The sequence below is a fragment of the Saccopteryx leptura genome, chromosome X (assembly GCF_036850995.1).
Source record: "Saccopteryx leptura isolate mSacLep1 chromosome X, mSacLep1_pri_phased_curated, whole genome shotgun sequence".
Lineage (NCBI taxonomy): Eukaryota > Metazoa > Chordata > Mammalia > Chiroptera > Emballonuridae > Saccopteryx > Saccopteryx leptura.
The window spans coordinates 37,247,384-37,273,311 of NC_089516.1; the positions used below are offsets into that span (position 1 = coordinate 37,247,384).

At 39.3% G+C, this 25,928-nt stretch overlaps 1 protein-coding gene and 1 pseudogene across 1 annotated transcript in view; both read right to left on the minus strand.

The window, feature by feature from the left end:
• Positions 1-5,800: 5,800 nt before the first annotated feature.
• Positions 5,801-7,687, minus strand: LOC136386169 (germ cell-less protein-like 1; annotated as a pseudogene).
• Positions 7,688-9,545: 1,858 nt separating this feature from the next.
• The window catches only part of FAAH2 (fatty acid amide hydrolase 2), a 108,371-nt gene continuing 91,988 nt past the window's right edge, over positions 9,546-25,928 (minus strand). Inside the window, exon 11 of the mRNA XM_066357639.1 lies at positions 9,546-9,971. Coding sequence (XP_066213736.1) covers positions 9,796-9,971 — 176 coding nt within the window. The 3' untranslated portion in view covers positions 9,546-9,795. The remainder of the gene's footprint in view (positions 9,972-25,928) is intronic.

Genomic DNA, 25,928 nt, shown 5'->3' on the forward strand with positions numbered 1-25,928 from the left:
AGGGAGATTTTTCCAACTTTCTGAATGGCGAACGTCTGCATGTGGTTCTGTAAGAAACTAGTGAACAAACACAAGAGGCAGGGTCCAAAAATTAGAAAAATAAATAGGAGAGTGAGTGGACCAATGAAAGGCAATAGTCAAGACACCCAGTTTGTGTGAAACCATTGATTCCATGTTTACGAATTCGCTGGGCTTCAGAGAGTGAGATTGGGAATAAGACAGGGCAGTGGCCAGTCCCCCTGCCCCTAGACCTGCTTTTGTAGAGATTTCTAAAGCAGTAAGTAGAGGGATTACTTGTACAGCTCGTTTGGTCCTTAGATTGACGGGTAGTGTATTAAGAACTGGAAGAGGCTCATGGGGTAGGATTAGGTTGATATTTGGGGTGAGAGAGATTAGGATACAGGTTTCTGTCCAATTAGTAGGGAGACACATATAGGTGTTGGTCCTACAGGAGTAGAAAGCCCCTGCTTGGGTGACGCAGGTTGAGAGGTGAATAGAGAATAGAAGGACAAGGGGTCAGATTTGTTTCTCTGTTTCTGAGCTCCAGATGGTCAGCGTGGAGGAAAGAGTCTCCCCATAAGTGGGTAGAGTAGAGGATTGTTAGCTAGGGTGATTGATTAAACGTTCTTTGAAAAACCCGTTTTCTGATTGTTCAAATACTTTTTTCTCTGTACAAACTTCATACAACCTGCACAAACCTTCTACAACTTATATAAACCTTCAACTTTCATACACTTTCTTATCCAGAAATAACTGGCCTTCATAACAACTTGCTTTTTCCTTTTTCTTTCAAAAGTATTTCTATACTTATACCTTCTATTATCAAAACCATACATTTCCTTTCTAGTCAGAACTCTTGATTTAAAAATCTTTAACCTTGCCTGACCTGTGGTGGCACAGTGGATGAGACATCGACCTGGAATGCTGACGTCGCTGGTTCCAAACCCTGGGCTTGCCTGGTCAAGGCACATATAGGAGCTGATGCTTCCTTCTCTTCCTCCCATCTTTTTCTCTTTCTGTCTCTTTCTCTCTCTTTCATCTCTCTAAACTGAATAAATAAAATATCTTAAAAAATATAAAGTCTTTAAAAAAAATCTTTAACCTTTAGTGACAATTAAGTTGACTTTTTTTTTATCCTACTTTCCCTTTTCCCAAAGACTGATTAAAAGAGTCCTTAGTTTTTCATATATTTGCCATACGTAGACCAACCAGCGTCAGGTTTATGGTTGGCAGGGCTCCCCAAACTTTTTATACAGGGGGCCAGTTCACTGTCCGAAAGTAAGTCCCTGGGTGATGGAATGCTGGAAGCGCCTCTTGGACCGTCTTTGAACAATTTGCTGAGTTACCTGTAAATCCTGCAAGTGCTTAGAGAAAGGGTGGTTACATTTCTATACTTTGCAGTTAGAGTTAAGTCCTAGTGACTACTGCTTCTAGCTGGAATTAGCAGCAGGTCCCAGCCTATAATAAGCATGGGGCATTGAGACAAGAGAAATAAAGGAGATATGATACATTAAATAAAGTAACAAAATCAGACTGTCAATACCCACATTAGAGATCTTGGAGGGATAAATAAAATTCAAATATTTAGGCAAGGCATAGTAGATGGCCGTTGTGTTTACAAAAAATGAGGTCACCTTATCTGCTACTTGGAAGAAATACCTTAGGTTTGTGAACGATGTCGTTGGGCCTTCAGTGGCAATTCCCAGCATGCTGGGCAAGGTCAGGTCACAGGTAGCTGGAGCAGGGCTAGAAGAGACTGAACCCTCCCTCTGTGGAAAAAGGGGGCAGCTTACCTTCTCGTGTCCCTCTTTCCACAGCAGACATGTAAACTGGTGGGGCTGGCAAGCCTGGCAGGCTTCAGTTCAATGACCTTTCTTTTCACTCTTGAAGTACGGCCCCGATAGAATCCTATGAAGCCCTTTAGGGCACTGGAGCCTTTAAGAGTGTATGCCAAAAGCTGGTATTTCCTGACTTCTTTTGGGCCTTATTTGCCTTTTCTGTTACTTCCTTGGCCATTATAGACCTTAAAAGCCATGCTCAGAAGATCTCACTGAGGGGCTTGATTAAGAGAGCAAAATTGGAAATCCAGTGTCTAAAGAAGTCTATTCGACTGAGGAAAGAAAGTATTTGATTTGCGGTGGTAGGTGGTTGGAGACTGTGGAGGGTCTGAGTTCGATCTTGGGTGAGTCCTCAGTGGTGGTGGTTAAGGTGATGCCCAGATAGACTACGGATTAAGAGTGAAGTTGAGTCTTAGTAGAGAAGACACGATATCCCTTTACAGCGAGGAAGTTAAGAAGGGTGGTGGTGTGTCTCCTTGAGGCAGGCTAGGAGGGGATGCAGAGGAGTAGGTTATCTGCATATTGTAAGAGAGTACTAGTTTTGAGATTGCATGCTGCTAAATCCTGAGCTAGTGCCTGCCCAAACAGGTGTGGGCTGTTTCTGAATCCCTGGGTTAAGAAAATCCAGGTAATTGCTGGGCTGCATTAGTGTCCGGGTAAAGGCAAACAGAAAGTAAGAGTCAGGGTGTAGAGGAATGGTAAAGAAGGCATTCTTGAGGTCTAGGATCCTGAAGTGACTGGTGTTTGAGGGAATGTGTGACAGCAACTTGTAGAGATTAGGGACTACTGGATGTAGGAGAACTCTTGCCTTATTGATTAGATGTAAGGCTTGTACGAGGCGATAAGCCCCTGAAGGTTTTCGAACAGGAAGGATGGGTGTATTGCAGGGAAAGTCTGTGGGGATGTGTAAGCCTCCTTTAAGATGTGGGTAATTATTGGTTTAAGGCCTTAGAAAAAGACACAGTTACACATTAAAGAAAGACTTCACATATTATAAATTAAGGAATTTAAATGAGCATGCTTTACTTGTTTCAATTAAAATTATACTAGAGATATTTTCTGACAAACAAAGAGACAAGACAGATTACTTACTCACATAGCTTAATAGACAACTCTGCTTTTTAAGTTTTTCAAGATGGCAGGGAGTTGCCAGTGTAGAGGGGAGGAAGAGAGAAAGGAGATGGATGGATAGTGTGAGCAGCTGAATGGAAAAGAAGGAGGGTCAGAATCTGAAGGAGGAGGAGGAGGAGGAGGAGGTTCAAGTATTGGTGTGGCACTACGTGTTCAGAGGAGTCAAATAAGATTTAGAGCTCTGAGGAGAGGGGAGGGGGCGAGGAGGAAAGAGGCACAGTCACAGTTTGTAAAGAGGGAGGAGGGGTCGGAGAGGAGACAGACAGAATTGCAGTTTGTAAGGAGGGAGGAGGAGTCAGAGAAGAGATAGGCACCACAGCAGAAGACACAGCTTCTAAGGAGTGGGGAAGGGATGAAGAACACAGTGGAGAAGGGAGGGGGCTCTTGGAGGGAAGAGACTCCAGTGGAAAAGATTTTCAGAGGGACCAGAGAGGGGTCCCGAGAGAGGGGTGCCCTCAGGGGTCAGGCAGGAGGAGAGAGTTGGGAGTCTGTGGAGAAGGAAAGATTAGGAGCAGTAGTTTTAGGTGAGGTTTCTATGGCCAAAAATGGCCTGCGTGTAGAACAGAAGGTACAGAAATTAAGGACAGTAGAGAAGGGAGAAGAAAAGCCTGCACGTAAGGAATCTCTGATACCCTCCTTGTCTGGTGGCAGAAATTGTCAAGATCTCTTAGGATATTGTAATCAAATGTCATGTTTTCAGGCCAATGGGAGTCATTGTCTAGTTTGTACTGAGGCCATGCTATGTTACAGAAGAAGATTAATTTCTTTGCTTTGAGGTCTGAGAGACCAAGTTTGGTGAGGTTTTTATGAGACATCCTACAGGGGTCTGGTTGGAAGGCTTAGACTCTGAAGAGCTGTGGAGACAGGCGAGCAAGAGGGGGCGTCCCCACCTTTTGTCACTGTCCCAAGAGGAGAGAATCTCCATGTGGGGGAGTCGTCACTGATAGAGGTCATCACCACCTGTCAGGGAGCTCCAAGGATGAGAAGTCTGAGAGAGTGGAGAGGTTTGCTAGGTGCCTAGTCTTCTCTGCAGTCCACTGAGACTGAAAGTCAAACCCCTCAAAAGGTGAGGTGTGTCAGGGAAAACCATCGAACCAGGAAGGGGTGATTTTAGAGAGAAATTTAGAGGCCAACCGGGGAAGGGGAAGGGAGAGACTCCTTACCTTTCTGGTCTAGCAGGGGTTCAGAACAGGGTTAGACTGCCAGCCAATCGACCTACAATTACACGTCCAAACAGAATCAGGGAGTAAGCCCGGGACGAACCGCCACTGCCCATTGCTTCCCTGGTTGTAAGTTTGGACAGCAGAGGGATCGTCCAGGCGGTTAGTACCCTGTCTTGGGTTTCAGCACCAAATGTTGGAATCCACGGGAGTCTGAAAGACCAGAGTAACAGGCTTTATTGAAAGGAAGAATAGAACCCTGCCGGGCATTTCTCCCGGGATGAAGAGCACCGGTTACAGACAAGGGGCGAGTTAAATAGTGTTTCGGAGAGCCAGAGGGGATACTGAGGCAAAAGTTCTGGTATGTTCCCTTTTATGGTTTTAGGATTTCACCTTACTGGAATGCTCCTTCTTGGGGCAGGTTGACCAGCCTCCTGGAATTCCTCTGTCTCAGGGTTGATAGTCCAGTAAGGGTGAGGTCTGACAGGTAAGCGGAACATAAAGAGGGAGGTTTAGGCCCTGGCCAGTTGGCTCGGTGGTAGAGCGGCGGCCTGGCGTGCGGAAGTCCCGGGTTCGAATCCTGGCCAGGTCACACAGGAGAGGCGCCTATCTGCTTCTCCACCCCTCCCCCTCTCCTTCCTCTCTGTCTCTCTCTTCCCCTCCCACAGCCGAGGCTCCATTGGAGCAAAAGATGGCCCCGGGCGCTGGGGATGGCTCCTTGGCCTCTGCCCCAGGTGCTGGAGTGGCTCTGGTCGAGACAGAGCGATGCCCTGGATAGGCAGAGCATCGCCCCCTGGTGGGCGTGCTGGGTGATCCTGGTCGGGTGCATGAGGCAGTCTGTCTGACTGCCTCCCAGTTTCCAGCTTCAGAAAAATACAAAAAAAAAAAAAAAAAAAGGGAACTTTTGAATTTACGTATCTATCATATATGATATTTTATAAATATAATTTCAAACATAGTTATATACTATATCATAGTATAATATTAATATCACAAATATATGATTATGCAATGTGTATATAGTCTTTGGTCTATTTTCCACTCTTTAAGTGTGAAAAAATGTATACTTTTTTCCCATATAGTCAGCTATTTGAGTTCTGCAAACCATAAAGTAAATGGGCCACGTGGCAAATTTTTGTAAATTTTGTAAATTATAGAGTATGTAATGTTATTAAACCTGAGATTGTCTGGCTATTTAAAACTGTACATTACAGAGTCCAAAAGAATTTCTAATCTCCAGTTTCACCCAATGACCAACTCTCTCCTGTACTATCGCTACAATCAAAGCCACATTTGCACAACAATTTCAGCAAGGAAGACAATTCCATATTTTATCTCAATATTAGGGTAAAACTCTATCTCATTATTTATGGTACTTTTTATTCCTTGGAAATGTCTCTTATTCCCATTTGGAGCTTTTCTGTTACTGATACATGAAAAGAGATGACAGAGTAGACGACTATTGGTTTCACAGATTTTTATTGGAATTAAACTGTTTATTCTTAAACCCATAGAACTAAAATGAAGATAGTCCTTTGTGATCATTTCTACATTTGAAAGGTTTTCATTTCTGTTATCCATCACCTTTATCGTGTTTAACAGTAGGGCCATTAGATGAAACGAAACATCAGGAGTTTTCAAAATGTGACTATACCTTTATTGACAAGATGATCAATTTCCTGGATTTTCTAATGGCATAAATAGGAAGTTACAGAATATATAGCAAGGAAAGCTCAGAGCTGTGCCATCCAACCCATTACCACTTGTTCCTCATCATTTTGAAAGGTTAGTATTTGATAACCAGTTGTTTTACTGAAACTTAGGTTTCCGCTAGAGTCAAAATGAGCCAAAGTGAGTCTGAATGCAATATTTCTTAGAGGGTGTGAGTAAACTGAACCATCACTTGGCTGAGTGAAAGTATTTTGCTTGAAAATTATATAATTCCTGGTAAAGATAACACATAAGGGAAAGTAACAGTTGCAACCTGACCACCTCCAGGCGTATTCTCCATCCGTGACAATCATTTTACCGCACCTCATGCTACATTCAAGTTCTGTTTCACTGACATAGCTCGCACCGATTTCCCTGCATTGTTGTGCTCTAAGCCAGGTAAACCATTGCTGTTTAAAAATATGTGATAACCATTGTAAAGGTATCACAACATCTCGCACAATAAGTCTTGTGGAGGCCAGGCAAGAGATGATATACTGAAACCTCAATATTTTAAACACTGGTTGAAATGCTATACCTCATTCGGTTTCAAGGAAGGCGATGTTACCAACATGTTCTCTGTGACTGGAACACCAGTTGTTTGCATTCACTAAAAGCTGACTTCTTGATCTGTTCCAGGCTGGGTTAAGATGAAAGAACAGCTACTTTTTCAGTGTGGTGTATACATCTATTTCCTTTTGCATTACTAGTAAATTAGAAGAAGAAATGAGCTGATTCATGAGATCTATACTGAGTTCCTTGAAAAGTTCCACACTTGGATATGTCATCAAATTGTGAAGCCATTCAAAGCACCTTGTCTTTACAGACTCTACCAGGGGTCTCAAACTCGCGGCCCACCGAACAATTTTGTGCGGCCCGCCGACTAATCTACGAAGTTCAAAATATTTTGGATAAAATTAAGTAAGCCCGTGGATTAGTCGGCGGGCCGCACAAAATTGTTCGGCGGGCCGTATGCGGCCCGTGGGCCGCGAGTTTGAGACCCCTGCACCCATAGGTTTCTGCTGCTGCATAATAGCCACATACAGTTTTCTCGTTAATTGTTTCCTTCATGTTCTTATCACACTGATAAAGTAAGTCCTCTACTTGAAGCAGACATGCTGCTGCCAAAACTCCTGGAATCTGAAGGGGCTCCCTGAAGACATAGTCATGATTGTACAACGAGCCTAGTGCCAAGTGCAGGGAGTCCACATCTATGTTAGGGTCATTAATCTCCAGGTCAATAACATCTTCCTGAGACTTATTCCCAGAAGCTCTCAACATAGTTGCAAAGTAGCCTGACTGGCATAAAAATATTTTGTGTAAACACCATTCTTTCCCCAGAACGGAGATTTAAAAATTTTTTATTTTTTATTTTATTTATTCATTTTTTTTTTAGAGAGGAGAGAGAGAGAGAGTGGAGAGAGAGAAGGGAGGGAGGAGCTGGAAGCATCAATTCCCATATATGCCTTGACCAGGCAAGCTCAGGGTTTCGAACCGGCGACCTCAGCATTTCCAGGTCGACGTTTTTTCCACTGCGCCACCACAGGTCAGGCCCAGAGTGCGGATTTTAATGTCACTGGTCTCCCCATTCAGAAATTAAGTTTGGGAAGCGTATTCAGATGCGAGCTTAACTTTTTTATGATGGTTTCCGCTGAAGACTTGCTGTAGATTGTCTTCTGGGTCTAGGTGACTGCGGCTATTCTCGGACTCTGGGCCCAAGGAGGGACTGTGGCGCCTTCGCTTATGGCTGTCAGATCCATAACTGGTGCCTGCCTGAGCTCCTGGCTGACACGGATCTGCTATGACTGATTCCCTGCGTCTTAGGAGCCGACTGCCCACGGACCCCATAGATGAAGTCCCTCAGAACCCCTAAGGACACTATTGCAAAGACTTCCTTGCCATGGCATTGCCCTGTCCTGTCACATCTGCATAAGCACTAGTCTCACTGGGACCCTCTGACACAGTTCTAAGCTTCACAGAAGCAGCCCTGCAATCTTATTCGCCCCGCCCCTCCATTCTTGTGGCCCCTCCCCCTGCCTCCAGTTTTCCCAGGAGTCTGTTCCCTTTGGCAGGGCTCCAGCCTCCAGGCTATCCTTGAGAATGTTTCTCTGTAAGGGAAATGGCTGAAACAAAGGCTTTTGCTCAGAGTGTTGCAGATTGTTAACACATTCACACTCCCAATGTCAGCTTGAGGGAGAATCCAATGTCAGCAGTAGTGAACACAATCATTTACGTACAACTTGTAGCGATTTAAAAAGGTGAACAGTGGTATCTCATTCTTTTATTTGCTTTGGACTACTAGAGTGTTGAGCCCTTTAGAACTTTCTGACACAAAAATCTATTCCAGTCTCATTTTACAGTTTCTCTCTCTCGGAGTACCAGCTTTTTCTACGATAAGCTCTGGTTCTTTTTATCGGAAAAAGGCATTTGGAAATGAAGATCTGGGTGCTATATGTGATTATCTGTACTAAGGTGGCATCCTTCTGGACCCTCCTGTTGGACAAAACTGTGACATCTGCTTTTTCTGACGATATGGGAGGAGCTTTTCTTGTATTCTCATTTGCTTCCCTCCTTCTGTCCAGCTCATCACTGTTCACACTAACTTACACTTATATGAGTTCACCACGTAGCCCTCATGCCTTGTCTTTGTCACTATAGCTTCTAAGTGGAATTACCTTACTTCACGGCCTGCGCGCAAATACATATCTGTCTTTCGATTGTCTTTAAGCATTATCTTCTCTATTGTGGTAAGGTACCAAAGAATTGTGAAAATTAGTATTAATATTTTAGGAAAAAGGGTTATGTTTCTTGCCCCCTCCTATCTGTAGAGAGTAAAGGTAGTGAAATGTGGGAGTTTCCTGGCTTAAAGAACAAACTATATAAGAAACCTCCTTTTACTAAGAAGCTTAAAGGGCATTTTATAATTTAGGCTAAGCACACAGAGAGATTTTGTAAATATGATTTGTATAATTGTGTGTGATTTACACCAGCTCAGGATGCATAAAGAGGTTTTGTACTAAATTTTGAATGAAAATAGAAAGGACACTTGGATTCCATCCCTTTCCCACACCTCTAAGTAAGAAGGTAAACAACTAGCCAGGTGCAGAGGAAGGGAGGAAAGATTAAGTGGCCTTTTCCTTTCCTCTTTCTTTCTCCTTAATGGGCGATTTGCAAACGTTTATCCTCTGACATCAGGTAAGCCCCTCGTATCCTGAAAACGTGATTTATGTATGTACCTCTAGACAAAGGGATGGCAGATGGACACTAAAGGATTTGGGGATGTCTTTTAACGTGTAAAACAACCTTTTCAGCTATTGTGTTACCTTATAAATTTTAATATGTAAGAACTTTTTTTATAAATCCTGTAAACAAATGTTAATAATTATGTCATGCTCCCCTACTCCTCCCCCTTCACCCCCCACCCTCGCCAACCTGTATGTGATCAAGTGTATATAACTAGCCTCAGAGCTATATTGGACACTGCACGATTTGGGTTATCTATGCCTCGTGTTTTTCATATTCAGCCGGCTTATTAATAAATCTACTCCTATTAATAAAACCCTCAAAATTAATTTGGACTTGGTGTCTCTGTGTAAACCCGGCAGAATGGCACTTTTACAACACTATAAAGTTGCTTATGATTCCTTAATTAAAACGAATATTCCCTTTTGTGACCTCACTCTTGTGCCTAAAACAGACGCCATCACCACATATAGAAAACTTTATTGCACTTATTCAATTACATGCCCACCTTCTCCAGTCAACTGAGGGCAGGAGTCAAATATTACCATTTTATTAAATTCAACGGTTAGTGAACGAAAGGGGAGTGTCAAGAATAAGTAAACAAGTGATAATTTTGCAGTTGAGTTTTTCGTTACTGGCTTGCTGGTGCTTGATGTCACCCAGCCTGTTTATGGAAACACACACATCCTCACACAACCTTGAGGAGGTCTTAACTACAATTTTCCAGGACAGACCCAACCCCCAAAACTCTTCTCCAAGTACTGGGCCACAGCCAGGGTCAGGTGATCATTAAAGGGTCCAGCCACCACCTGGATACCTAGAGGAAGTCCTTTGGCATTCAGACCCAGTGGGCACTGGGTCACAGGCAAACCCAAGGCACTGAAGATACCTGAATGGAACAAACAGGAATAATGTGAGAAGGCAAGACCCGTTCTTAAAACTTCTTTGCTCCCCTCAATTGTACAATGATGATGAAAATAGTTACAAACATATACTTAGAATTTATTATCTGCCGAAGCCTCATCTAGGGACTTGATGAGTAAGAAACATTTGAATTTTCACAACAAACCTATGAGACAGGAACTATTAATTTGTATTTTACAGATAAAATAACTGAAGAACAGAGAAGTTAGATAATATATCTACGGTTACCGGGCTAGTCAAAGCTCCAATCAGAGTCTGAATGTAGAAAATGTGAATGAGAGCTAGAGCCGTTTTTCTGGTATGCTACTCCTATCTTGCCCTCTGTAGCATTTTCAGAAAATTAGAGTACATGCTAATATGAGGCAATATCTTCTTGTATTATGAATTGTTTTTATTTACGAACATTTCTAAAGTGATTCCGTAGTAGTCTAGATTTGCAAACTGTAATTTTTTTTTACATTATTCATGATTTGTATAGTGTTTTAGTAGTATAATGTACATAAAATAAGATTTTCTGTTTTATCCATTTATGTATTTATTAATTTAATTACTTATACATTTAGTGAGAGAGAGTCAGAGAGAGAGAGACAGACAGGAACAGACAGCTGGGAAGGAAGAGAGATGAGCAGCATCAATTCTTCATTGTATCACCTTAGTTGTTTATTGATTGCTTTTTCATATGTGCTTTAACCAGGGGGCTCCAGCAAAACGAATGATCCTTTGCTGAAGCCAGTGACCTTGGGCTAAAGACAGTTACCTAGGGCATTAAGCCTGTGACCTTTGGACTCAAGCCAGTGACCATGGGATCATATCTATAATACCACGCTCAAGTCAGCAACCCAGTGCTCAAGGTGGTGAGCCTGCGCTCAAGCAGGATGAACCGCGCTCAAGCCAGTGACCTTGGGGTTTTGAACCTGGGTTCTCCGCATCCTAGGTCAACACTCTATGTACTGAGTCACTGCCTGGTCAGGCAAGATTTCTGTTTTAAATGTACAAATTAATGGTAATAAGTTTACAGCATTGTGTAGCCATCCCCACGTTCTATGTTCAGAAGAACATTTTGATCACCTAGAAAAGAAACTACATAAAAGTTAGAAGTTATTCTCCATTCCCCTTTTTCCTGATTCTCTAAAACCATTGATCTATTTTTCATATCCATGGATTGACTACTCTTTACATTAAATATAAGTGGAATCATATGATAGGTAGTCTTATTGTGTTTGGCCTTCTTTTACTTAGCATAATGTTTTCAAGGTTGATCGAGGTGGGTATTTTTTTAATTGCCAAATTGTGTCTATTGAATGGATGTATAGAATTTTGAATATATATTCACCAGTTGATGGACAGTTTGGTTAATACGTTTTGTCTATTATTAATTATGCTGCAATAAGCATTCATGGACAAGTCTTTATAAGGTCATGATTTTATTTTTCTTGTGTACTTAAATAGGAGTGATACTGCTGGGTCACATGGTAAATTAACATTTAAACTTTTAATGGAAATGCCCAACTGTTCTCTGAAAGGAGGCACCAGTTTTGCAACATGTTCACCAGCAATGCGTGAGGGTTCCAGTTTCTCCACGTCTTTGTTAACGATTATTATTTATTATAGCTCTTTGTCTGGGTGTCCAGATATCTCATTGTAATTTCAAATATGCATTTCCTTAATGACTAATGATGTTGAGCATCTTTCCATGCACTTATTCGCCATTTGAGTGTATTCTTTGTAAATATACATAGTGAAATCCATTGTCCATTTCTAATTGAGTTTTAGTTTTATTACTGAGTTGCAAGAGTTTTCCATGTACTTGGAATATAAATCGCTTAGTGAATACAGAATTTAAAAATAATTTCAATCTGTTGATATTTTACATTTTTGAAGGTGTCTTCTTTCAAAGAGAAAAGTTTTCTTATGTTGATGAAGTCTGATACATCATTTTTTCTTCTATTGCCGGAACTTTAGTTCTGAATCTAAGAAATTTTTGCTAATCCCAGGTCACCAAAGACTAACACTTCTGTTTTCTTCAAAATTTATTATGTTTTAGTTTTTACATTTAAGTCTGTGATCCAATTTAGGTCATTCTTTTTTTGTATATGGTATTTGATAGGGGTCTAATCAAACAGATTTAATTCTTTTGCATGTAGACATACAATTATCAAAGCACGATGTATTCAAAAGCCTACTATGTCCCTATCATATTGTCCTTGAACCTTTGTAAAAAAATCAGTGGAAAATAAAATAGTGACTTATTTTTGTACTCTGAATTATTTTCCATTCATTATATATTATATATATTATTTCCACTCATTTTAATATATATTTGTACCAGTACCACAATTTATTGATTACTGTAGCTTTGTTAATTGAGAAGTATATGTACTCCACCTTTTTTCTTTGTTTTCAAGACTGTTCTGGCTAATCCAGGACCTTTAGATTCCCATATGAATTTTAGGATCAGCTAGTCAATTTTTGCAAACAAGAACAACAACAAAACAGTGCGGTTTTGATATGGGTTGCATTTATTCTGTAGATCAATTTTGGGAGTATTGCAATTTAACAATATTAACTTCTCCAGTGCATGATCATGGGACATCTTTCCATTTTTTTAGGACCTTATTAATTTATTTCTGGAATGTTTTCATTTTATAAGTCTTGCACTTCTTTTGTTTAATTTAATCATAATCATGCTACCCTTTGGAGGTTATTTTGAATGACATTGTTTCATAAATTCATGTTTATATTTTTCTTTGATTGTATACAAAATACAATTGATTTTTGTACAAAGTAGGCTTATGGTTGTGAGCTCACGAAATATAGGACTTTATTCTTGTTTATTATTTATGTGTTAATTATAGTACTGCTTTATGTATTAATTATAGTACTGTTTTCTTTTTTTTAATTATTTTTATTTATTTATTCATTTTAGAGAAGAGAGAGAGAGAGAGAGAGGAGGTAGGGGAGGAGCAGAAAGCATCAACTCCCATACGTGCCTTGACCAGGCAAGCCCAGGGTTTTGAACCCGTGACCTCAGCGTTCCAGGTCAATGCTTGATCCACTGCACCACCACAGGTCAGGCTATAGTACTGTTTTCCATATGAACTGTAAACCTACTTTTGCCCTTACTTGCATACTGACCTTTTCCCTTATGACTTTGTTGACTAATTTCTAGTTTTACGTTTTTGAAAATTCCTTAAGGTTTTATATATAATGATTATGTATTTAGTGAATAAAGGCAATTTTACTTGCTCTTTTAAAATGTGAATGCCTTTTATTTCTTTTTCGTTGGTTAAATCCACTTATTACAACATTCAGAAAAATGTTGAGGATATGTGGTAAAAGTAGAAATCCTTGTCTTTTTCTAGAGGTTAGAGGGAAATGTCTTTCCCTAATAAGTATGAAGTTAGCTGTGGCTTTTTTGGTAGATCCCTGATCTTGACTAAGTACCCTCCTACTCCTATTTTTTTTTGAATGTTTTTTTTTTTTTAATATGAATGGGTTCAAGATTTTCTGAAAAGCTTTTCTTTTTTTGTACCTGTTGTAATAGTAATGTATTTATATGTCCTTTGTTCTATTAATATGGCATATCACATAAAGTAATTTTTAGATGTTAAAACAACTTCACATTTCTAGAAGAAATTCCACTTGTTGACGGTGCATACTATTTTCTATCCTGCTGAATTTGATTTGCTAATATGCTTTAGAATTTTTGCATCTATATAAATGATAGGTATTGATTTCCAGTTTTCTTTCCTTGTGATGTCTTTATCTGGTTTTGTTATAACAGTTACTGGCCTCACAAAATGAATTAATGAATGAATAAACAAACAGAAGTCATAGTAATCAAAACAGCATGGCACTGGCATAAAAACAGACATATAGATCCGTGGAACAGAACAGTGAGCCCAGAAATAAATCCATGGTTTTATGGTCAGTTAATATTTGACAAAGTAGGCATGAACATACAATGGAGCCAAGATAGTCTCTTCAATAAATGGTGTTGGGAAAATTGGACAGATATATGCTAAAAATGAAACTAGGCTGTGTTCTTACACAGTACACAAGAAAACTAAAAAATGGATCAACAACTACTGGATTGATTTTAGAATCAAAACCATAAAAATCCTAGAAGAAAACATGGGCAGTAAAATCTTGGACATTTCTTGTAGAAATATGTTTTCCAGGTATATCTTCTCATACAAGATAACCAAAAGCAAGTAAACAAGTGGGACTACATCAAACTAAAAGATGTTTGCACAGCAAAAGACACCATTGACAAAATGAAAATATCACCCACTGAATGAGAGAACATACTCACAAGTGACACATTTGATAAGAGGTTAATTTATAATGTTCATAAATAACAGATACAACACAACTCCAATGCCCCGCAACAAACAATCCAATTAAAAGTGGGCAAAGGACCTGAATAGACACTTCTTCAAAGAGGACATACAAATGGACACTAGACATATGAAAAAATACTCAGTCACTAATCATCAGAGAAATGCAAATTAAAATCACAGTGAGATATCACCTCACATCTGCCAGAATGGCTTTCATGAACAAATCAACAAACAACAAGTGGTTGTGAGGGTGCTGAGAAGAGGGAACCCTTGTGTAATGTTGGTGGGAATGAGATTGGTGCAGCCACTGTGGACAACTGTTTGGAGTTATCTCAAAACATTTAAAACGGAACTGCCTTAGGACCCAGCCATTATTACACTTTGGGGAATATATCTGAAGAAATTCAAAACACTAATTCGAAAGAACATATGCACACCTATGTTCACTGCAGTATTATTTACAATAGCCAAGATATGGAAGCAGCCCATGTGTCCATGAGTTGATAAAAAAGCTGTGGGACATTTACACAATGGAATACTACTAAGTGGTTAAAAGGGAGGAAATCTTACACTTTGAGACAGCATGTTTGGACCTGGAGATTATCATCCTAAGTGAAATAAGCCAATCAGAGAAACACAAGTACCATATGATTAGACTTATACATGGAATCTAATGAACAAAATAAACTATCAAACAAAATGGAAACAGACTCATAGATACAGAGAATATACTGACAGCTGTCAGAGGAAAAAGGAGGGATTAGGCAAGCAAACAAACAAACCAAAAACTTCATAGACAAAGAAAATAGCAATAGAGGAAAATTGGGGTGGAAGGAGTCAGAAGAAGGAAAAGGGGGAAAATGGTGATGGAAGGAGACTTGACTTGAGATGGTGAATACACAATACAATATACCAGGGGTCCCCAAACTGCAGCCCCCTGACGCCATTTATCCGGCCCCCACCGCACTTCCGGAAGGGGCACCTCTTTCATTGGTGGTCAGTGAGAGGAGCACATTGACCAACTCATTAGCCAAAAGCAGGACCATAATTCCCATTGAAATACTGATCAGTTTGTTGATTTAAATTTACTTGTTCTTTATTTTAAATATTGTATTTGTTCCCGTTTTGTTTTCTTACTTTAAAATAAGATATGTGCAGTGTGCATACGGATTTATTCATAGTTTTTTTTTTATAGTCCGGCCCTCCAATGGTCTGAGGGACAGTGAACTGGCCCCCTGTATAAAAAGTTTGGTGGCCATGGCCGGTTGGCTCAGTGGTAGAGCGTCAGCTTGGCGTACAGAAGTCCCGGGTTCGATTCCTGACCAGGGCACACAGGAGAGGTGCCCATCTGCTTCTCCACCCCTTCCCCTCTCCTTCCTCTCTGTCTCTCTCTTCCCCTCCCGTAGCTAATGCTCCATTGGAGCAAAGATGGCCCGGGCGCTGGGGATGGCTCTGTGGCCTCTGCCTCAGGCGCTACAGTGGCTCTGGTTGCAACATAGCGACACCCAGGATGGGCAGAGCATCGCCCCCTGGTGGGCAGAGCATAGCCCCTGGTGGGCGTGCCGGGTGGATCCCGGTCGGGCGCATGCGGGAGTCTGTCTGACTGTCTCTCCCCGTTTCCAGCTTCAGAAAAAAAAAAAAAGTTTGGGAACCCCTGCAATATACAAATGATGAATATAGAGTTGCTTACCTGAAACCTATATAATTTTATTAACCAATGTCACCCCAATAAGTACAATTTTAAAAACTTATTTTATTACCTACCTCAGAGAAGAAATTTATAGTATTCCCATTCCAATTTTTCCAGGAAGAGTTTGTGAAATATTGGCAGTAATTCAGCGTTTGTTAGAATTTACCAGTGAAGCTGTCTGGGCTAGGACTTTTGTTTGCTGGAACTCTTAAAATGATTAATTTTATCTCTTACTTTAAGTTTTCTATTTTTCTTGATTTTGGCAGTTTGGGACATTCTAAAAATTTATCCACTTTAAGTCAGGGGTAGTCAACCTTTTTATACCTACCGCCCACTTTTGTATCTGTTAGTAGTAAAATTTTCTAACCACCCACTGGTTCCACAGTAATGGTGATTTATAAAGTAGGGAAGTAACTTTACTTTATAAAATTTATAAAGCAGAGTTCAAGCATATAATAATAATTACTTACCAAGTACTTTATATAAGATTTTCACTAAATTTGGCAGAATAAATCTTTATAAAACAACTTACTATAGTTAAATCTATCTTTTTATTTATACTTTGGTTGCTCCGCTACTGCCCACCATGAAAGCTGGAATGCCCACTAGTGGGCGGTAGGGACTAGGTTGACTACCACTGATCTAAGTGGTCTAATGTGTTTTACAATTTTTTATAATATTCTTATCATACTTTTATTTATTTTTTATTTTTTATTTTTTGTATTTTTCTGAAGCTGGAAACGGGGAGAGACAGTCAGACAGACTCCCACATGCACCCGACCAGGATCCACTCGGCATGCCCACCAGGGGCGACGCTCTGCCCACCAGGGGGCGATGCTCTGCCCCTCCGGGGCATCGCTCTGCCGTGACCAGAGCCACTCTAGCGCCTGGGGCAGAGGCCAAGGAGCCATCCCCAGCGCCCGGGCCATCTTTGCTCCAATGGAGCCTCGGCTGCGGGAGGGGAAGAGAGAGACAGAGAGGAAGGAGGGGGGGTGGAGAAGCAAATGGGCGCTTCTCCTATGTGCCCTGGCCAGGAATCAAACCCGGGTCCCCCGCACGCCAGGCCGACGCTCTACCACTGAGCCAACCGGCCAGGGCCTCTTATACTTTTAATTCATGAATAGTTGGTAGTGATGTCCCCCTTTTCAACTCAAATTTAGTAATTTTAGTCTTCTCTTTTTGTTTTAATCAGGTTAGCTAAAGGTTTCTCAGAAGTTCTGATCTCATCAAGGAACCAAATTTTGATTTCATTGCTTTTCTCTATTTTTTTCTATTTCATTATCTCTACTCCAATATTTTTTATTTGTTCCTGGGGATTTGTTTAAATTAATTTACGCTTCTTAAGTTTCTTAAGGAGGAAAATTAAGTTATGAGTGAGAGATCTTTCTTCTTTTCTTGTTTGTGTGTGTGTGTGCATGGAGGGTGTTTTTATTTTCATTTGTTTTCAACAGGTTTTATAATTTACCTAATAATTTCTTCTTCAGTATTTGAAAGTGCATTGTTCGGCCCTGGCCGGTTGGCTCAGTGGTAGAGTGTCGGCCTGGCGTGCGGGAGTCCCGGGTTTGATTTCCGGCCAGGGCGCACAGGAGAAGCGCCCATCTGCTTCTCCACCCCACCCCCTCTCCTTCCTCTCTGTCTCTCTCTTCCCCTCCTGCAGCCAAGGCTCCAATGGAGCAAAGTTTGCCCGGGCGCTGAGGATGGCTCTGTGGCCTTTGCCTCAGACGCTAGAATGGCTCTGATTGCAGCAGAGTGACACCTCAGATGGGCAGAGCATCGCCCCCTGGTGGGCATGCTGGGTGGATCCAGGTTGGGTGCATGCAGGAGTCTGTTTGACTGCCTCCCCATTTCCAGCCTCAGAAAAAAAAAAGTGCATTATTCATTTTTAAATTATTTGAGAATTTCCTAAATTTTCTTGTTGATTTCTAATTTCACTCCACTGTAACTGAACATACTTGGTATGATTTCAAGCTTTTTAAATTTACTGAAATGTTTTTTATAGGCTAATATATAGTCTATCCTGGAGAATGTTTCATGAATGCTTGAGAAGAATGTGAATTGTGCAATTGTTGGGTGAAATATTCTATAGATGGTAGTTTTAGTTATGTCCAGTTTGCATTTTTCAAATCATCTATATCCTTGTTGATTTTCTTTTTAGTTGTTCTGTACATTTCAAGAGTTGAATATTCAAATCTTTGTGTTATTGTTGAATTAGGTAGCTCTCTATAATTTTCTGTTTTTGAGTCACGTATTTTAGGCCTCTGTTTTTAGGTAGAAATTGTTATATCTTCCTCATAAATTGACCCTTTTATTATTATAAAATACCTCTTTCTGTCTCAGCAAGTTTTTCACCTTAAAAGAAAAAAAAAATAGGCCCTATGACTCCGTGGATAGAGCGTTAGTCCAGCATGCATACGTCCAGGGTTCGATTCCCAGTTAGGACACACACAAGAAGCAACCATCTGCTTCTCTTACCTTCCCTCTCCCCTTCCTCTCTCTTCCCCTCCCATAGCCTGTGGCTCGACTGGTTTGAGCATTGGTCTCAGGTGCTGAGGATAGCACAGTTGATTCAACATTGGCCCCAGATGTGGGTTGCTGGGTAGATCCTGGTCGAGGTACATGCGGGAGTCTGTCTCTCTATCTCACTTCCTCTCACTTAAGAAAAAAGGAAAAATATATTTATAGTTGCTAGTATATATGTGTGTATATACATATATATACACATATAAATACACATATATAGTTGCTAGTGTGTGTGTGTATTTTTTTTGAGAAAGAGAGTGAGATAGAAGCATCAACTCATAGCTGTTTTGCTTTATTTGTGTATTGATTGCTCCTTGTATGTGCCTTGGTTGTGATTTTCACGGTGGGTTCAAGCTGAGCCAGTGACCCCTTGCTCAAGCCAGCAGCTTTTGGCCTCAAGCTGGTGACCTTTGGGATCATGTGATTGTCCATGCTCTAGCCAGTGACTCTTTGTTCAAGCTGGTGAGCCTGTTCTGAAGCCAAAAATCTCACACTTATGATGGCAATCTTGTGGTTTCCAACTAGTGACCTCAGTGTTTGAGTGGATGTTCTATCCATTGGGCCACCACCAGTGAGGTCACAGAGTATATATTTTCTCACTTTTTTTTTTAAATTCAGTGAGAGGAGAGGTGTCAGAGAGACAGATTCCTGCATGCACCTCAACCAGGATCCATCTGGCAAGCCTGCTAGGGGGTGATGCTCTGCCTGTCTGGGGCACTGCTCTGTTGCACAGCAACCGAGCTCTTCTTAGTGCCTGAGGAGGAGGCCAGGTATGTAGCCATTCTCAGTGGCTGGGGCCAACTTGCTCCAATTGAGCCATGGCTACAGGAGAAAAAGAGAGAGAGAGAGAGAGAGAGAGAGAGAGAGAAGTAAGAGGGTGTGGGGTGGAGAAGCAGATGGGCACTTCTCCTGTGTGCTCTGCCTAGGAATCGAACCTGGGACATCCACAAACCAGGCCGACACTCTACCACTGAACCAACCAGCCAGGGCCTTTTCATACTTTTTGTTTCAACTCATTTGTATATTTGAATCTCAAGTGCATCCTTGCATATGACACAAAATTGTATCTTATATGTTGTATCTAATCTGGCAATCTTTGCTTTTTAATTGGATTGTTTATTCAATTTATTTTTATTACTGATAAGGTTAGATTTACATCCTCCATTTTGCTACCTGTTTTATGTATGTCTTATGTGGTTTTCTCTCTCCATTTCATTAACTTATGTAATAAATGAATCTATTTTCCTGGGTCATTTTAATATTTTTAAATTTCCTTTTTAAACTTTTATTCATTTCTTAACTATATTTTTGAGGTATTTTCTTCATGGCTGCTTTATGGATTAACTTAAACATTGTAACTCATCAAAACCTATTTCACATTTATAGCAAATTAGTTACAGTAAAGTACAGAAAATGTCTTCCAGTATAGCTTCATTCCCTGCCCTTTTTGTGTTATTACTGCTACACATATTACATCCATATGTTATAAACTTAAAAATACAGTGTTGTAGCTTTTGCTTTATACAGTCCTATATTTTTTAAAGAAACTAAGAAAACAGGGAATAAAGTATACTTATAATCTTTTATATTAACCTACTTATTTATTATTAGTTTCCATTTTCCTTTGGATTTAAGTTATGGTTTGGTATCATTTTCTTGCTCCAACATAGCTTTCTTTCCTCCCCATTCATTTGCATTGTTATTGGCATATATATTAGATTTCTATATAAGTCCAACAATAGTGTTTTGTTTTGAAGAGAGAGAGACTCCTGCATGCGCCCCAACTGGTATCCACCCAGCAACCCCCATCTGGGGCTGATGTTCTAATTAACTGAGCTATCCTCAGCGCCCAGGGCTGATGCTTGAACCAATCAAGCCACTGGCTGCGAGAGGAGAGGAGAGAGAAGGGGGAGAGGGAGGGGAAGTGAAGCAGATGGTTACTTCTCATGTGTGCCCTGTCCCAGGACGTCTGCACACTGGGCCAACACTCTATCATCTGAGCCAACTGTCCAGGGCCAACAATAATGTTTTATTATTGTTTTATGCAATAGTATTTAAATCAGGAGAACAAATAAGCAATTATACTATTTTTCTTTTTTTAAATTATCTTTGTCAGAGCTCTTTGGTTTTCCATATGCCTTTGTCACTTGCTTTTAGCCTGAGGAACTTCCCATAGTATTTTTATAAGGCTGGTCAGTTAGTAATAAATTCTCTCTCAGTTTCTGTTTGTCTGAAAATGCCTTTATTTTACCTTCACGTTTGAAATGTGTTTTTGGTGAATAGAAGATTTTTGGTTGACATTCTTTTTTTTTTTTCAGAATTTTAAAAATGTCATCTGTCTTCTGGCTTTCATGACTTCTGATGAGACATCAGCCACCTATCTTATTGTGGTTTTCTTATACATGATAAATAATTCTTTGTTACTCTCAAGATTTCCACTCATTTAAGGGTGTATATTTTGCATTTATCCTACATAGAGTATTTTAGGTTCATCTATTTAGACATTATTGTCTTTTTCTTATTGCATTATGTTCATTCCTTATTTCCATAACTGTTTTTATTTCTGTTCCTTCTTTCTTACCCTTCTCTCCTTTTGGTACTCTCATTATGCATATGCTTGAATGCTTGATGGTGACCCACAGGTCCCTGAGACTGTTCATTTTTCTTTATTAATTTTTCTCTGTATTCATCTATTTATCAGATTAAATGATCTTTATTGATCTATAAGTCAGATGTTTATTTAGTTTTCTTTCTTCTGCAAGTCAAATACCTATTTGTGAGTACCTCTAGTGAATTTTTCATTTCAGTTACTGTACTTTGCAACTCTAGAATTCTCATTTGGTTGTTTTTCTTATTAATAATCTGTAATTCTTAATTGATATTCTCTATTGCAGTGGTTCTCAACCTGTGGGTCATGACCCACAATAAACCGCTGCTTTATTGAATGATACATTGTCATCATATTGCCCTTTATTTAAATATAGTACCCTTTTGTTCTTTGAATATATTTATTATATTTCCCCATGTATAAGATGCACCTTTTTTCAAAAATTTGTGGATCTAAAAACTGGGTGCATCTTATCTTATACAGTGGTTGTGGATTTTTTACTTGCATTTCCCACTTTTTCACACAGATGAGTTGTATGAATTTTATAATGAATAAAACTTCAGTTCAATTACTTTATGTAATATTTTTTTTTCCAAATTTTGGGCCCCCAAATTAAGGTGTGTCTTATACATGGGAGCATCTTATACATGAGGAAATAAGGTAAAAGGTACACTCTGAAGTCTTTGTCTTGTAAGTCGTACATCAAGGTAAGTTTCTATTTCCCACTTTAATTTTTCTTTGTATGAGCCACACTTTCCTCTTTATTGCATCTCATATTTTTATCACTGAAACCTAGACATTTAAAAAATATATTTTATCAACTTACAATTCTGATTCCTCCTTGACTCTAGGGCTTGTTGTTGCTAGGTTACTTGTTTAATGACTTGCCTTGACTACTTTTGTGAAATTTGTTTCTCCACAAAAAGTGGAGCTTTTTATGTCACTGCTCAGTTGCTTCTCTCTTGTTTTTAATTTTAAGTCTGGCTTTGTCTAGGTTACTCTTAGGTCAAGAAAGTTTAGTGGTAAACCAATAAAACGTCAGAGATTGCTCTTAAATCCCTTCAGGCAGTAAATCCTCTATCTTTTGTTGGATCTGTGTGATTTTGGAAATGCTTTTAAAGTTTCAGGAATTTATGAATTTGCCCTATATTTCAGCCAAGAACCAATACCCTCTCCTAAGTATTATTCCTTAGCAATTGCAGCTTTGCATATGCACATAGTCCTTGTGACCATTAAGTCATGAATGTGATCTTTGCAGCACCCACTTTGTTTCTTTGGTCCCTGTGTTAAATTTCTGGTCACTCTTCTGTTTGTTTTGGCTCAATTATTATTATAGAACTTGAGCCTTCATTGATTTATCATAACTGGGATCTTCTATGTTTTTAATCATGTAAAAGCAGCTACCTCAGGCAGGCAGGACTGCAGAGTTGCCAATACTCTAGGCCTACCATGACCTTGTTTAGAACTTCCAAAACAGTGCTGTGGATGATGAAAGATGTTGGACCTCATAGTCTTTCCTGTCTGCCCATGAAGGAACTTTTGCAATATAGGCCTGGGAATGATGGGTATTGCCAGTCTTTAGTTCTGTTCTTCCTACCAAAGTGGAATCTTTGCACCTCAGAGTTTGAGCTTAAGAGAGAAGGATGGGAACAACCTCCATCTTAAATGCCATAGACGCCAACTGTCCTGATCTAGAATCAGATTTTTTCAATAAATGCTTTTCAAGTTGTATTATGCCTTGTGATCAAATTTCAAACTTGCAGGAGTTTATTTGATAATTTTGTCTACTTCTGTTGCTGTTTTTTGGAGAGAGGATATGCCACGGTCCTCCCACAGTCATTTTGGAAAGCCATCCTTACTAATTCATATTTAGTTATATGTTCAAAAATGCAATGTACTAGTCAGTGGGAGTTGCATATGTGAACAAGAAGGCTGCAGAAACTGCAACCTTCATAAAGCTTATAATATAGCAAGTTTATGTAGAATCTATGTTTAGAATTTATCAAAGTTTCATCTTGTGTGCCTAGCTTACCAATGAATGAGATTACTAAGACCAGTTTATTGAAATATCATGAGACATTTTTTTTCTAAGAGGAAAGACTGTCATGATCAATTATTAATGGCTGCTGTGAGTATAAGAGGCACCCTTGATGATGGTGCCCTGTGCTTTTGCCCTGATATATAAAAATATTGAGATATACTCTGATGTCAGGTCCTATGGAGGGCAGAGAACCTCTAGGAAGAATTAAAAAGCAAAAGCAGTGGGTTTCCCACATGAGGTCTTTAAAATGCTGACTCCCTAATGCTGCTCATCTCAGGATATAAATGGCCCCAGAGATATATGAGTACAGACACCTAAACTAAACTGGAGTGTGAGGGGAAAGCCAGTGAAGGCCATTTTTGTAACCTGTGTCCTTCCATCTCTCCTGGTAATCACCTTTCCCATTTATTGTGATGCATAGGTGTTGTGATAAGTGTGGTAAAGCTGAAGTGGGAGAAAACTGTAAATGAATCTGTTGAGATAATACTTAAATTGTAATATTGTCAATCCGTATTATTACCAGAGAATACAATAAAGATAGCAGTTATTAGCATGACTCTCAATGTTCTCCGTGACCTGCTTTCCCTTGCAAATTCATGCTCATGTCCCACACCTCCATTAACAATTCACACTCTGCAGATAGTATAATATTTGTACTCCCCAATCCTCAAGGTTTTGGATGTACTATTTCTCATGGGGTTCGTACTTCCTGGATTGTTTTCCCCCTTCCCCTATCCCCTACTCCCTCACCTGGATAATTCCTAATCCTCCCTCAGGACCCAGGTCCACTGTCAATTTCTCTGACATTGTATTTTCTTCCTTCTATTGAAACCCCCTGTTCATATCTGTATCTCTTACTAAACTATGTGTTGAATATGTCAGAATCATCTCTCTAACCCCAGTGCATACAGCTGGGAGTTTAATAAATATCTTCTCATTATAGAATATCAATGAAATCTAGTAGTAAAAGATACTAGCATTTACTGAGCACCAAGTGGGGCAGAAGAACAGGGAAGGAGGGTTCACGGTAAGGGGATTGGAGTCAGGTAGACTGTGTTTGAATTTTTATCTCCTTTACTGCAGAACTGAGGAGCTCTGGCCAACCTCTTGTTTCTTCCTCTGTGCAGTGAAACAACTTACAAACTTTGGGATGGGGGGGCCTGAGTTCAATTCTCATTTACAATACCACCTTAGCTATGTGCCTTTGGAAATGTGTCTGAAGTTCTTTGTGTTTAAATTTCTTCATCTACGAAATGAGGATAATAATAGTTTCTCTTTTTTAGAACTGCTGTGAGGATATTAGATGATACATATAAAACTATTATAACAATGCCTAGACCAGAAAGAAAGGGGAAATATATATATATATATATATATATATATATATATATATATATATATATATATATATAAAGAAGTAAAACAGATATTAATATTACTTAAAGTCAACATAAAAATATGCATGTGTTCAATAAGTAATATTATTATCACTATTACTAATACTTATAGGGCACTTCATACACATTCTAACATTGAATTCTTCCAACAATCCTGGAAGTACATGTAGCATCCTCATCTTTGCCATAAAAAAGGTACAGAAATCAAATATTTGACTTAATTTACCACTCAGAGAAGTATAAAAATCTTATACTTTTTTGGGTAGAAACTGAGAAGAGTATTGATTTAGAGGAAAAATAAAAACACAGCTAAAATCTCAAGGTATTTGAAATCCTACAGTTCTATGTCTTTGACAGAAGGTCTCCAAAACGTCATAAGTTTTCGCTTCAGTGGAGGAAATAAAAGCAAAGCAATGCTAAGTATTATTGACCCATGAATATAGTGGAAATTACACTGGCTTTGAAGTCAGATTAAATACAGTTGGATTCCAGTCCTGACTCTGACCTTTAAGTCACTTTGTTTATCTTTTTCACAAAGATAATTGTACCTGCCATGAAGGATTTCTGGGAGTCTTAAATAAAATAATGTATAGCATTTCTAGCTCATACTATCTGACATATAATATACTTGATAAATGGCACTATTATCTATCATTGATCTTGTATCCATATCACCTGGCATATCACATGGCTTATGGTAGAAAATGTTAAGTGTGTTTAGGATTGAACTAGAGGAAAAACTTCCCAGTTGTGGCTAACTTCAAGCAGAGAAGACTATCTCCAAAAAGCTTTAAGTTTTTATTCTACATAAAAATTAAATGCACTGGTCTAGGTGATAACAAATTTCACATTCTTGGGGTCTACAAGCAGAAATGAATGAGTACTCCATAAGCAAATTTAAAAGGGAATTTAAACAACATATAGATAGACAATTTCTAATATATAACCTTGGTACAATAGATAGGGTAAAAATGTTCCAGAAAAACTTAGACAGAATAGTTTGAGGCTAAATTTGTACAAAATCATCGTTCACTTTGTCTCTGCTTACTGTATAACCTTTGAATGGTACTATATTGATAAGCTAAGACTGATAAAACTTTTAGGAGGTAAAGTAAATTTTTTAGCAAACTACTGTTAGAACAGAGGAAGAGTTCTGGTATAAAAATTAGGAAGCAAGAGTGTGATTTTTGGTGTGAAAATTGATCTTTTGGAGTCACTAGGCAGGCCTCCATGACAAAGTGTTCTAAACTACAGATGATGATTCAACTTTTACTTATTCATTCTTAGAAGCTTTGAATTACCTGTTGTGCTTCAAAGCCCCAG